Source organism: Pagrus major, chromosome 14, assembly GCF_040436345.1.
Source record: "Pagrus major chromosome 14, Pma_NU_1.0".
Taxonomy (NCBI): domain Eukaryota; kingdom Metazoa; phylum Chordata; class Actinopteri; order Spariformes; family Sparidae; genus Pagrus; species Pagrus major.
This window is the reverse complement of record NC_133228.1, coordinates 1,893,810-1,908,728: the sequence shown is the minus strand read 5'-3', so window position 1 is coordinate 1,908,728 and position 14,919 is coordinate 1,893,810. Positions and strand designations below refer to the sequence as shown.

The 14,919-nt window shown below is 40.0% G+C and overlaps 1 protein-coding gene across 1 annotated transcript in view; it reads left to right on the top strand.

Annotated features, from left to right (window-relative positions):
- dera (deoxyribose-phosphate aldolase (putative)) overlaps window positions 1-14,919 on the top strand; it is a 57,098-nt gene that overhangs the window by 20,694 nt on the left and 21,485 nt on the right. The window contains exons 4-7 of the mRNA XM_073480721.1: window positions 9,141-9,236; window positions 10,917-11,051; window positions 11,839-11,967; window positions 14,279-14,391. Coding sequence (XP_073336822.1) covers window positions 9,141-9,236; window positions 10,917-11,051; window positions 11,839-11,967; window positions 14,279-14,391 — 473 coding nt within the window. The remainder of the gene's footprint in view (window positions 1-9,140; window positions 9,237-10,916; window positions 11,052-11,838; window positions 11,968-14,278; window positions 14,392-14,919) is intronic.

The following is a 14,919-nucleotide window of genomic DNA, read 5'->3' as shown; positions in this document are numbered from 1 at the left end:
GTGAACCAGTTTACACTGAATCACTCCGTGATTTGCACATATTGAGGAAGAGTGCACATGTTCCAGAATCCACCCCCAGTCATTACCACTGATCTCTTCCCCCAAGTCTTCTTCCCAACATGACTTTACCACTGACTGTGGGCTGATTCGGAGAGAATGGATATGTAAACAGAGCTGAGTGATAATTTTCTTGAAGAAAGGAAGAGTTTTCAAAAGAAAATCTAAAGTTGCCATGTGGGTCTGGGATCTGAATGGATGAATATAGAGACATATAAAACTCTTTGAACTGCTCATTTATTTTGAGCGGATCAGCAGTGACACCTTGTTGGGTTTGTATTTTCAAAATGTGGTGTGAAATTCGGTTTTATTGCCATATTGATATTGTTGAGTTTTTGAATTCATCAGCAAATCTTCAATTGTTTTAGAGGCGAGGGTGTTAAATTCCACTTGTAAATAGAGCTGCTCCTTATAGCCGGATTTGGCATTACAGCATATATTATCTGTTTGAGATATTCGATGAGACAGTTCTGATTGTCTTTTTTGAGTAGACTTCCTCTCATTATTTGCACATGAGATGATTTGGCCCCGAATGTAAGCTTTGAGGGTCTCCCATAAAGTGGCAGCAGACATATCTGGAGTCTTATTTAGATTTATATGGAGATTTTTTAGGAGTTGGGAATTCAAACGCCGTGGTGGCCTCGCATTATCCCCTTTCTCAAAGAGAAGCTCCATCATAAGAGGTGCATGATCAGAAATGATTATGGTGTTATAAGCGCAATTTTGTACTGGTGGTAGAAGCCTATTGTCTACAAAGAAATAATTGATATGGGAGAAAGTACGGTGTAGGGGTGAGAAAAAAGAGAATTCTTTACTGTCAGGATTCATAAAGTGGTAGGGATCTGAGATTGCCAGCTCATTTATATAAGTGTTAATGAATTAACGCAGTTTTTGATTCTAGAGGACTGTGAGAAGGTGAGCAACCTTCCCCCCCTTCTCACAGTCTCCTTGGGTGAACGCCAGTGTGTGGCGTGGCCCACGAGGGAGCGAAGAGAGACTTGACTCGGACGTTTGTACACACACACACACGCACACTCATACACCCGCACACACTCCCACATATTATTCTAAGGACTCTATGAATATGTTATTTTGATGGGTATGTTTATGGTATGTGGGTATTGTGCCATGTTTTGTTAACGTGGGTGGCGTGAGCCGTGCACCGGCGTCGGGAACGCGGTGCGCCGCGGCTCACACTCACCACACCCATAACTCACCTGTGACAGTTTTCACTCCTTTCTATCATCCTGGCGTGTAGTGAGGTACCCACTACTCGTCCCGCTCTTCATCTGTTCACTGGTAAAGACTCTGGTCCTGCATACACTCACATACACTCACATACACTCACATACACTCGCATACACTCACCTGCACTCACAGTCCGGCTCCACTGCTCCTCTGCAGAAGCAAGCGCCGTTGCAGGGGCAGTCTTTATCGAGCCCGGGGCAAGGGGGGCGCGTCAGGGGTGTTAGTTTTGATATTGTATAGTGGTTTGGGTGATTATCATGCAGAGGTTTTATGGTGACAGGTGAAATATTGTGTGAGTCGAAAGAGGATTTTGTATTGTTTATTCTGGGGGATATTTATGTGTATAATGGCAGATGTGGACCATTATGGTTTTGGTGTTCCCCCTCATTAATGGTTTGCCCCAGTTGGGCTTAGCATGCTGCCATATTTAAGGGAGCTTCATTCAGCTCCCTGGGTCTCTGAGAGGAAGTAGCCTGGTGCGAGGCTATGTTAATGCCATTGTTTGCCATTGTTTGCCATTGTTTGCCTTTCTTTGCCCTCAGAGTATGTGTGTTTATTTTCATTGTTGTGTGGAAAATAAAAAGCCTTTTTCTGGCATTTGAAGCTTCGCTGGCTTGTGGTTTCAACTACTATTACCTGGATCTAGTCTGCCCGGATCCCCTTTACGTGAGGAGGCCGCGTCGGGTCTCTCACAAGGACCTGTCGAGTACAGGATCTAACCAGCAGTTAAAGTCCCCTCCCAGTATCAGTCATGTCCTGTAAAGAAGAAAATAGTTTACGAAAGAAGTCTACATTATCCCAGTTGAGTCCATATATATTGACTAAGGGGCATCATGGATTGTGCATGTGACAACAACATATCCACCATTATGATCTGACACAGCATTTGTGATAATAAAAATAATAGATTTGTTTATTAATATGGCAAATCCTCTTGGTCTCCCATTGTAGGATTAGTGGAAAACTACTACTATCCAGCCTTTGCGCAATCTGACATGGTCCAACACTTTAAGGTGTGTTTCCTGAAGAAAAATTATATGGGCCCCCAGTTGTTTGAGGTGGTGCATTACTTTACCACGTTTTACAGGTTTGTTTAAACCCCTGACATTCCATGATACAAACTTAAGGGTGCTGCCACCAGGGATAACCATGTTTGATGTCATTATCTAATAACAGCAAAAATAATAAGTGGATAATGAGATGAAAAGTAAGATTGTGGTACCTGATCTTGGGATCTGGCTCCTCTAGGGGTTTGAGATATTAAGAGGTGGGATGGACAGGTACTTCTCTGAGAATAATGTGGGGGGAAGAGGGACAGCAAGGTGCAAAAAGGAGAGAAATAAAAAATTAAATACTAAAGGACTAAAGTACCTACCTAAACGATACTTTTTTAACTTGAACTTTTATTAGTTTTCCAAGGAACATAGAAAGGATACATCTTATTATGCTAACATAAAGTTACATATCTGAGCAAATATCTGTACAAGATTGCATCTTTGTATGTGCATTCTAAACCTCAGCAATCGCATATTTTTTACTGGATGGGGTTGAAATTTGTCTTGAACATCCAAGAGACCCTACGCAAACTTGGCAAAATGTTTTCATTTAAGTAGTTGTTGCTGAATGGTTCCAGTAATCAAATTATTAGTCATTTTGTTACCAGAACGAATGTTATTTTCAAAAATTCACATCTCCCACAACACTTCCCACACCACGTCATTGAGAGAGCACACAGGCTCTGTGGCCGGGCATAGCCAGATAGACCCCCTACACACAGAGAGGCCTTATGTGAAGTTAAACTTCCAAGATAAAGTCAGAGTAATGCGAGCAGCCCATGCCAAAGGCAGAGTATTGTGCGGTGGACAGGAGGTCATGTTACCAGATTTATTGAGGGAGCTGCATGGGCAGAGGAAGCATTTGAATATATGCTGTGAATATATGCTGTTTCATAGTATATCCAGCCAAGCTTTGCCTGATGATTAATGGTCAAAAGCATGAGTTTGAAGCCTCAGCAGATGCTGAAAAAGTTGTTCAAGGCATACAATGCACAGAAGACACGCAGAATAACTAATCTGAAAAGAAAAAAAAATCTCCTAATGGGATGGTGTGAGAGGCTGTCCTGTTCTAGATGACAGCGAATGGGATTTGTTTGTGGCAGACTTTATTTAATAGTGTTCAAACCCAAAGGGCTAGAAAAGGGCTACCGAAACACTTTGAGGAAAACCCATAGGGGGTGCCATAACTGCCACAGTGGCATATCTGAAAATCTTGTGGACAAAGTTTCGCCATTTTTGGTGTGCATATTCTGGGGCTGAGCATTAACCAAAGTCGGAAGTTCCATATTGATTGGTGCAAGTGGGCATGGCCTAATACATATTGGCTTATAACTGAAGATGCTTTAGTGCAATCTCGATTGAACTCACTGGAAACACTCTCAGCTGTGACTTGGACATACACACCGAGTTTTGTTGAAAGCCAATGAAAGGCTTGCCACTACAATTAACGGCAAAAAAAAAAAGGAATTCTGGAAAGGCCACACCCAAACACAGTCCCAATTGACTTGAAATTGGAGCGGGTCCAGCTCAAACTGTAATACAAAAAAGCTTCCTGAACCATGTATGCCCGCTTAATGGTTTTAATGCTAATTAGCATACACTGAAAAACAGTAAAGTAACATATTCTTTTTCAAATTTGACTCAATCAACACGAAATTGGGTATACTGTCTCATGGGACCAGTATACACATCTATCACAAATGAGCAAGATTGGTCGAAAGACATGGCTGCTATCAATCGAAATGCCCTGTAAAGGGCGGGGCTTACAATGAATTGGCCATAACTCAATAACCATTGGTCCAATCATCATAACACTCAGAAGATATCTTCATGCCGAGGTTGGGAATCAACCAAAGCATTTTGAGTCCCAACCATGGGGTGTGCCATACATGCCTTAAATGTATACATTAAAACCTGGTGGACAGAAATTCAAAAATTTTGCTGAAACCTGCCCACTGCTGCTTGCGACTTTAGTGTCGACCAATTGAGCTTCTTGTGCAAAAACAGCTTGAACTCACCTAATAGCCACATGTGGCTATATTTGTTAATCTGTATTCCTCACAATATGATGTTGTATGCTTGCACACTTTTAATACAACTCCCACAGAGAATCAACAGGGGTATTTAAAACAACAGTTGATAATATATTGCATAATCTGGTTTAACATTTAGTTTAAAATTACTTCAAATAATAATTTAAAATGTGCTTCTTTGAATGTAAGGGGATGGTTAAAATGACTAAATTCAAACAGATTATTTCTAGGCTTAAGTAGCTTGAGTCATCTATAGTTTTTATCCAAGAGACTCATTTACTCAGAAATGATTTACTGAAAGTACGAAGGAGATGGCCAGGAAAGATACTAACATCTTGTTTCTCTTCCCACTCCAGAGGGGTTATGTTGTTTGTTCACAATTCTGTACCTTTCCAGTCCAAGTGAATAACACTATTTATGATACAACTGGTAGATTTTTGGTGGTACAGGGAGAGAAGTCATCAATTTGGTTAATATATATGGCCCCAATGAAAACAAATCATAATTTCTTGAAAATCTATTCCTAAAAAAAAGACCCTCTCAAAAACAGCTAATAACTTCAAATCATTGGTAGTGTAAAGATTTCCCCCAGCTAAAAAAAAGAAAACTCACAATTTGATGTTTTGTTATGATTTTCCTTTGATATTAGGGGTGTGCGATATGACGATATTAGATCGTGAAGGATTAGAGTGTGTAGACGATCTGCCAAAGTGCAGAGATCGTAGGGATCGTCTAGGGCACAGTCTATAAATTGCAGTTCTATGCTGATGCACCGACGCACCAACCGTATTACGTCGTCAACCTGACCGACCAATCATAGCGAATTACGGGCAGTGACGCGCCTTCTTACCCGCCTCCTTGTTTATGTGTGTAGCGGTAGCCGCATGCAGAGCCATGGCTGAAAGCCAAACGGAGGAGTTGGTCGCTTTTTAAAAAAAACAAAAAAACAGCGTTTCACCATCTCTCATCTCTGCCAGTTAGCCCCTCCACCTGCCGCCTCTCTCGGGTGCGCACGCACGCGCACACACACACGGGTGCATGGATAGGTCGCGCTTGGCCGCTAATAAACAGTAAATGCGCTAATTGTACTGTGTTCAAATTACCGCGACCCCCCCACCCCCCGTCGGATATTCCGACCACTGACGGACCCTTTTCAATAAGCTATTTAGTGTTTTGATATACTTAAATCCTGTTAAAATGACTGTGTTGAATAAAACATACAGTATTGTCTTCATTGATATTTTACTTTCATGTTTATTGAAAGCTACCTTTTATGTTGCAAGAGTGCACTTTATCAGTGTTGTTGTTTACCTTTTAGTATGTTTACGTTGTTTGCACATGTTGGCAAAACTGCAACTGTTTAAATTAAAATCTGTTCAGAAAGGTTCTTTGGCCTAAATTGTCTGTTTTTCTTTTTTTGATTTAAGATCGTGATAAAATCGAAATCGTGATTTTATTTTTAATAAATCGTGATATGATATTTTTGCCATATCGCCCACCCCTATTTGATATATATATGGTCTTGGTCTTGTCTGGGTCTCGGCCTCTAAAAGTCTTGGTCTTGTCTCAGTCTGTCTCGGTCTCGGTACTCTCTGGTCTTGGTAATGTCTTGGTCTCGGTTGGTGCGGTCTTGACTACAACACTAATTTCACCCCACATACATACCAATGTTACATCTACAATTGTTAGTAGGGATGTCCCGATCAGGTTTTTTTTTACCCCGATCCCAATCTGAGTCATTTAATATTTAGTATCTGCCGATACCAAGTCCCGATCTGATACTTAGCCCTAACTAATATTTTCCTAGATAATACAGCTGCATTAAGAAAAAAATCACCTGCATCCAAGCTGTTCTTAATAGCTTTTTTTATTTTGTTGAAACAAAGTAAATACTTTCATATGGCTCTTTCTTATTCTGCATATCCTATTGCAACTATTTTTTGTTTTTTTAACAAAAACAACAAGTAAACAAAGTCAGTAACTAAACCCTGATCCTCTACCACAGAGGTAGGCTGGTTATCCAGAGTGATGAATTCAATGACCTTCTCTGTAATATTTGTGGCCATGTCGCTGACTCGAGGATATTTCTCTTTCCTTTTGATAGTATCCACGAGTGTTTGTTGCTTCGGTGCCTTTGCCTGTATTGCTTGAGTGAACTCGTGTTTTTGTTTATGTGCCGTATCAAACTTGTAGTATTAAATGCAGCTCTTTTGTTACCAGCTCGCGAAACGGTCGTATTGCAGATGTTACTTGTTGCCGTTGGACTGCTTTCGCTTTCGCTTTCTAATTTGAAATATTTCCACACTGCAGACATTTTATCCACAGGTTCTCCAGACTAACGTTACGAGCACGACTGCATTCTGCCACAAATTGTGCTCCGTTGACGACAGCTGACGTAAAAATAATCGGGCTTGGGTCCACGTTCAAAATTGCAGATCCCGATCAGTGAAAAAATGCCCATATCGGCCCCGATCCCGGGATCGGGACATCCCTAATTGTTAGGTTTCATATGCAAGAACAACATATCAAAATAATAAGGGACATTGGGACTCAATTTCCAGTTCATACTCATACCCTTCCAGGAAATATAATGTTGGCAGATGATTGCACTGCACTCTAGACCTGAAACATGATCGTTCATAGGGGTTGGAAACACCTCACTGTCATACTTGAAAGACAATAATACAGTTTATGAAGGACCTGAATCTTTGTGACCCATGGAGGATTCAAATCCTCCATAAAAAATAATTATTATGTTACTCATCATCTTTTAATACCTATTCTTGTCTAGATTATTTTTGAGTCTCAACTTCTCTGCTACCAAATATAACTAGCTGTATATATGATGGCATTGTTTTGTCAGGTATTTCCCCATCACACTATTGTACAATGATTCACAAATAAACAAGTATTAGTACATACATAATCTAGTTGGCACTTCTAGTACATAGTCTAGTTGGCATTTGCACCCTAAAAGCTTACAGGACTCTGATTTAATACAATTTGTGGGGGAGCAGATAGATGTATAAATCACGTTAAATACCACACAACTGCAGGCACAAGGTTAGATGCTTTTAAAGGATATATTAGAAGGCAAATAAAGTGATAAGTTTCACTACTTCCAAATTTAATTCATGTAAACAGAGAATGAACGAATTACATTCCAAAATCGGAGAGTTAGAGGGAGTGGCTAGCCTCAATAACTCTGTACAAACAGAAAAACTACTTGACCTTAAAGCTAAATATGAGGAGCTTTCCAAGCTAATAGTTGAAAACTCTAATTATGCTTAAGCAAACTTTATATGACCAGGGCAAAATACCAGGTAAATTGCTAAACTTGACCTGTAAAGAACAGTAAATGCAATTAGGAATGAACAGAGATCTAAGGGGATAACTCTGCCTTTTTGTTGTTCTATACAGCCCTTTATCATGCATACAAATACAATGCATACAAAACTTGAATTGAATAAGGAACTCAATTTAGATTCATTTTCCAATACCATAATTAACATGGCATAAGCACAACATTAACGTAGCCTGCATGCAAATAAATCATTGAATTAACATACCTTGAAAACACACAAAACTTTTGCTAAATAACAACACACTGGTGCATCCATTACCCAGATTGATAACCTGTGAAATTGAGAGGGGAGAGATGTAGGAGTGGTCTACCCATTCACCACTGCCATAACTGCGCTGAGTGACATCACGACTCTTCCTTCTTTAATAGGTTCTTGGGGCATATGCTTGTTGATGTGTATATATATGTCTGTAAACATGTTCTGTTCGTGTAGCCTGAAGGAACTACAAACCTTCATTTTGTTGTGCAACCCTGTGTTGTATGATTGACAAATAGATTACCTTGTTACTTTGAAATATCAACAGTATTGCCATGTTATCTTTTGGCTGACTGACTGAAAATGTTTCAGCAAAAGGCACAATACAGGTGTGAATCCTATTTTCATAGTTTTGTCCATTTCTAGTAGAATCATTGTAAACACCAAGTTTAGCCCCTGATTCCCAAAAAACTGGGACGCTGCGTAAAAATAAAAATGGAATGCAATCATTTGCAAATGCTGTTTTATGAAGTGTTCCCACGCCCATGTAGTGATATCATTTTATATAATCATGTGTTTGACAAAGTGGTGAACCTTGTCCCATCCTTACTTTGAATGACTGGACCATTTGAGGATGTCCCTTTCATACTCAATCATAATACTATCACCTTGACCAGATTATTCTGTTTACCTCTCCTAGTCTTTTTTAGTCTCTGTCCCAACTTGTTAAAGTGTTGCTGTCATAAGCATATATTAACAAAAAACAATGAAGTTGACTGGATAAAACATTAAATATATCATCTTTGTACATATTTTGATTGAGTTTATATCAAAAGACATGAAAAAAATGATCACATTATGTTTGGTTTGGTTTTGCAAAGCATTCCTACTCTCTTAGAATCATGGTTGTAATAGCAGAAATCTGGGAACATGGTAACATCATTAAGAAGAAGTAAGGCAGGTAAAGAAACAAACAGTCAGACAATCACTTTGCAGTCAGATGATGGGACAGGTTGTGGTAGTTAGTGGTTAGTCCGTTGGACACCACACTAAGATAGCTCTGGAGCCTGTTCAGGGTGTCAGACTGTCTGTTCAGACCTGAAATCAACCTGCAGAGGGCGACACAGACCAGTTAATCACTATATTTTGTGTTCTCTGGTCTTTGCTTGTGCTGTGTTTTTTGTCAGGAGTGACTACAGCAGCAGTGTGTGTGTATCCATCTCGTGTGGGGGAGGCCGTCATAACACTAAAAGCAGCCAACTCCAGCCTGCCTGTTGCCTCAGGTAAGTAACCTACAACTGAGTCACACCCAGTGAGCAGGTGGCACCTTGCATAGCAGCCTCTGCCATCAGTGTATGAATATGTGTGTGAGCGGTTGAATGTGACAAGTCTTGTAAAGCGCTTTGTGGGGGATGCTATTGAAATCCAAGTCCATTTACCAAATCCATTTACATTTCTAAAGCCTGTTGTATAGAACACCGCCCAATCAAACATTTTGTTGCGAATAGTCAGTGGGGTAGCAAAAAACGCGTGTAGAAGAAAAGGCACAAATTAATTGCAAAAGACTTGAGGAGAATTAAATGTGAAGCTACCAGGAACCCATTATTCTCCAGTGCCACCATATTTCAGGACTGCAACCTACCTGGGGTGTCCAAAAGTAAAAGGTGTCAAGTACTCAGAGACATGGCCAAGGTAAAGAAGGCTGAAACACAACCACCACTGAATAAGAGTCACAAGTTGAAGCGTCACAATCGGGCCAAAGGTTTTATGGACAGATGAAATGAGAGTGACTCTTGATGGACCAGATGGATGGTCCTTTGGCTGGATCACTAATGAACACAGGGCATCACTTTGAATGAGGCGGCAGCAAGGTGGAGGTGGCGTACTGGTATGGGCTGTTATCATTAAGGATGAGCTGGCTGGGCCTTTTCGGGTTGAAGGTGGACTGAAAATCAATTCCCAAACCTACTGCCAATTTCTGGAAAATACTTTTTCAAGCAGTGGTACAGAAAGAAGTCCCCAGCATTTAAGATGTCCATGATCTTTATGCAGGATGATGCTCAATCACATGCATCCAAGTACACTGCTCGGCTGGACAGCAAAAGGCCTCGAAGATGACTTAATAATGATCTGGCCCCCTTCCTCAAGACTTAAATCCTATTGAGAACTTGTGGGCCCTTCTCAAATGTGAGATTTACAGTCAGGGAAGACAATACAACTTTTTGAATAGCATTTGGGAGGCTGTGGTTGCTGCTTCAAATAAGTTGATCATGAACAGATGAAGAAGCTGACAGAATCTATGGATAGAAGGCTCATGGCAGTTATTTAAAACAAGGGTGGCTATATCGGTAACAGAAGGTCAAAATGTTATTTAATCATCATTTTGAGTTACTTATCTGTTTCATTCACTGTAAAAATTGAGAATAAGCAAGTAAGTTGGGACAAAATCTTTTTGTAATTTAGTTGCCTAATAATTCTGCACACTTGTATATTCCCCTGAGAAAGACAAAACTCACTTTTCCTTTGTTAAACATTCAGGTTCGAGGTTCAGTAACATTTTGGATTGACAGAGTGTATACTGCAGTGTATGTCACCTGCCTACAGATTAGTTAATGGCGAAATTGAATTGCAGTAGCCAGGTTTCAACCGAAAAAGGGCGGCTTCTATGCTTATTTATAGTACTATATGTAGAATTCAAATACTTTGCAAATGTCAAAATTTGGACCTGAATCTGTCAACGACACCACTACATCCCTATATGTGTCTGTTTATAGCTGAAAAAAGTGGTCAGAGGGGTTAGTTGATATTTAATTTACGACCCTTTCTGCTCACTGTGAAACTGATGATAGGCCCCATGATATTCTATTCCTGTCCAGATAAAGCTACTGTATGTGTAGTGTACCTATAGAAAATGAATAAGACTTGTACTTGAGTCTCACTGACGGTCTGTTCTCCTCTTCCAGTGGCCACCGGGTTTCCAGCAGGCCAGACACCACTGGAGACCCGTCTGCAGGAAGTCCGTGTGGCAGTGGCTCATGGTGCCTCTGAAATCGACATCGTCATTAACCGAAAGCTTGCCCTCACAGGACAGTGGGAAGGTACACTGTGACCATTTGACCAGAAAGGCAGAATGGCTTGTTTGTTCACAAGAACTCATCTGCTTTGAATTTAAACACACCATTTAAAAATTGGGGTGTCAGCTCTGAAGCTATATTGGACCGTGGGACTAAATTTGTGGGACTACATTCTTTTATGCAGGACACCTTGATGTGTTAGAACAATATTAATTTAATTAATAACAAAGAATCAACATTGGCTGCAAAAAAGGGAAAATTTTATCTTAGAAAATGAAAATCTTTGTTCAAATAAAAAACTTAAAATTGTTAATAATGTAATTGTTATAAATGTCCTCAAACTATTGAAAAGAATACATGTTGCAAATTATTCTTAGGCTTTCTTCGATGTTCAGGACAAATTTCAACCCAATCAAGTGATCAAAGATCAAAATGACAAAACTAATGTAATTTAGCTCAGTGAAGCTATAGGATTTTGCAATGCACCACAAATTTTTAAAAGAAGTTTTTATGTGAATTTTTACGAGGAAAATCTGTGCACTTAGCTGGGAAAAGTTATGAATCCTGGGTGAGTTGGCATGGAATAAACCCAATACTACTTAGATCTTGTTTTTTAGATTCAACTGACATTCTTTTTTTTTAACTGTCTGTATCTGTATATTGAAAGACGCACCAATAATTTTAGTAATTCTAGCAGGTTCAGTCCAGTTTTGATGATGGAGTGAACTTTTGTTCAATTGGTCATGTTTTGATAAACATATAAAATATATAAATATATTGTTGAGTGAATGTTTCCTGTCCCCCTCTACAGCCATGTATGATGAGATCCATCAGTTTCGAGAGGCCTGTGGTGATGCCCACATGAAGACAATTCTGGCTATTGGAGAGCTGGGCACCTTCACCAACATCTACAAAGCCAGCCTGGTCGCCATGATGGCTGGTCAGTCTTCACACAACTCAACAACATCTACTCTGTAATGTTTCATTCCATCTTTGATTGTCTGAAGCCCCTTTCACACATGCACTCTAACTCTGTATTTATCCAGAGTTTACCCAAAGGAGCTGTATGTGTGAACACAAATGTCTGCATTATTTGCCCCTGATTTACCTGCCAGCTTCCTAGTCCAAAGTCCAGGTGAGCCACATGTGAATAGAGGATTTAATTGTCCAGAGTGAATTCACAGTGGGAGATTGGGTGTGTCGACGATATGTAATCTTCCATGTGTGTGCTCGTTTAATTAGCTGTAACACATACTTGGAAAATGGCATTTAAACTGCTGATCATGAAAGTTGAAACATGTGCTCAGAATATTTCCCACAGCCGGTCTCTCATTCTTCGATATGGCCCGTTCATGCTGCTGCTGGACACCCAATCCAAAATGCTGCAGCTTTCTTTCTATGGTGGAGTGTAGCCGCTTTGTAGTCTTCTCTGCTTGCCTATATATTACTTTTCACACTTTTGCTGATATTGCGGATACATCTAAATACATGTAGTATTGATATCAACACCAAAATGTCATCAATACGGAGAAGTCCATAGCCTCCTATCCAGGCGCTGCTTCCCCTTGCCCAAACCATACAGAGTATTTCCAACATGTGTGAACACGTCTTACCTGGACAAGCTCTTGAACAAGCAAATGTGGACAGTATCCTGATCTGATTCTCTGGATATTGTCTGTAGTTCATCTGTGAAAGTGGCTTTTGATTGTTTCTCTTCAGATTCTTGTCAGTAGCTGGAATTAAATGTTATTGATTGCAGGCTGATGGATCCCTGCGTTCAAATTAAATGTTACAGATAAACTAATGTTAAACTGATTAAGCTCATGATAAATGAAATTGCTCATAAAGGGACAACCCACGAAGCTTTATACTGTATATTTAATTAGCTCCATTTTTTTAGTCTTGTTACTGCCTGCTTTTCACGTACACTGTACAAAACCTTTATGGAAAGAGATGCTTCAGTCTTGGAGAAGCCACCGTCTGTGTTTCTCTGTTTAGTGAAAGCTTTTTTTTCTTTTTGTGATGACATTTGTCTCAGTTTCATGTGACCCTACAGTGCTTTTAAAAGGCCTAAAGTCCAAGTCAATTTAAGTTGATGTCTTAGTGTAATTCCTGCCATCATCTGGCTTGTGGCGCTGCTGCTTAGCTTTTCTCTTGCCTTCTGAAAGGCGAAACTGATGAGTGAAGAAGTTCTCCCTCTCTGGCACACGCACACGCTCACACTCACACTCACACTCACACTCACACTCACACTCACACTCACATTGATCCACCCAAGCACATATGCACACGCACAGGCAGTATGCTTAACTAGCCATCACATAATAAGCAGATTACAGTACCCAATTGTCAGGGGCTCTGATAGAGATCATTATTAAAATGCACTGCTTTTGTCACCACACTCACTCCTTAATCCCCCCTTGTTCCTATGAATTGCGTATGAGATTCCTGAAATTGAATGATAATTTCACCTATTAATCTCTGATGCAGGCTATTTTACTCTGCTGTTCCCCGCTAGTATCCCCCATTTGCCCATGCAAATGAATAGAGCTTCATTACCGCCACCCGCATTTAATAACCGTTATTCATTATCTAGTAATTAAGACTCCCCATAACGAATCTTAAGGATTATGCTAGTTTGAGGACAAGGGGAGAAAAGCTGAAAGGCCTGACTGGAAAAATACATAGAACATGTCTTTAATGAACTGGAAAATGTTCATCTTGCTCTGTTCAATAATGAACAGTCATTATACACCAGGGAGGCAGAGGGGCTGATTTTTTTTTTTTTCTTTCCTGCAGCCCACAGTTTGTGGGTAATCTATTAAAGAGCTTCATTTCATCTTCTATTTTTATCAGGAAAGCTGATAAAACATAATTGGCTGTGAAGGAAGGGAAGGAAAAAATGAAGGTTTTTATTGATGAGTGTGCAGCTGCCCTCTGTAAGCCATCAGCAGCAGCATATGTTCTTGTCTAGTCTGGCCAGACTGTCAGGGTAATGGCCTGTCTATCCTCTCTCTGCACCTTTGTACTAGCACTATGACATCTGACACTTTTTCCCTACTAACACTGTGACATCTGACTCTGTTTCCCTACTTTAGCAGCATGTTGAAACTTCCTTTGCAGTTTTGAATGTAGTGCAGGTAAATAGAGAACCTATTGACAGATCAAGAATGAGTGCCACATGACGGCAGTATATGCTCCTCTGTGTTTTGATGTGTTGAAGACCACATATCAATTTTTAAACTGGACAGGTTCGGACTTCATCAAGACTTCCACAGGAAAGGAGGCTGTCAACGCTACTTATCCTGTCGCCATAGTGATGGTGAGGGCCATCCGTGACTACTACTTGTGTACAGGCCAAAAGGTAAAGTGCTTACTCCTGCCTTTCTGTAAGTTGTGAATATTTCCTGATAAATGTGGAGAAGATACACTACCAGTCAAAAGTTTGGACAAACCTTCTCAATGATTTTTCTTTATTTTTATTATTTTCTACATTGTAGATCAGTACTGAAGACATCAAAACTATGAAGGAACACATATGGAATTATGTAGTAAACAAAAAAGTGTTAAACAAACCAGAATATGATTTATATTTTATATTCTTCAAAGTAGCCAACTTTGCTTTGATGACAGCTTTCTACACTTCTGGCATTCTCTCAATCAGATTCATGAGGTAGTCACCTGGAATGGGTTTCAATTAACAGGTGTGTCTTGTTAAGAGTTAAATTGTGTAATTTCTTGCCTTCTTAATGTATTTGAGACCATCAGTTGTGTTGTGCAGAGGTAGGGTTGGTACACAGTTCAATACAGTGAATAGCCCTATTCGACTGCTGTTCTAATACATATTATGGCAAGAACCACTCAGCTAAGTAAAGAGAAACGACAGTCCATC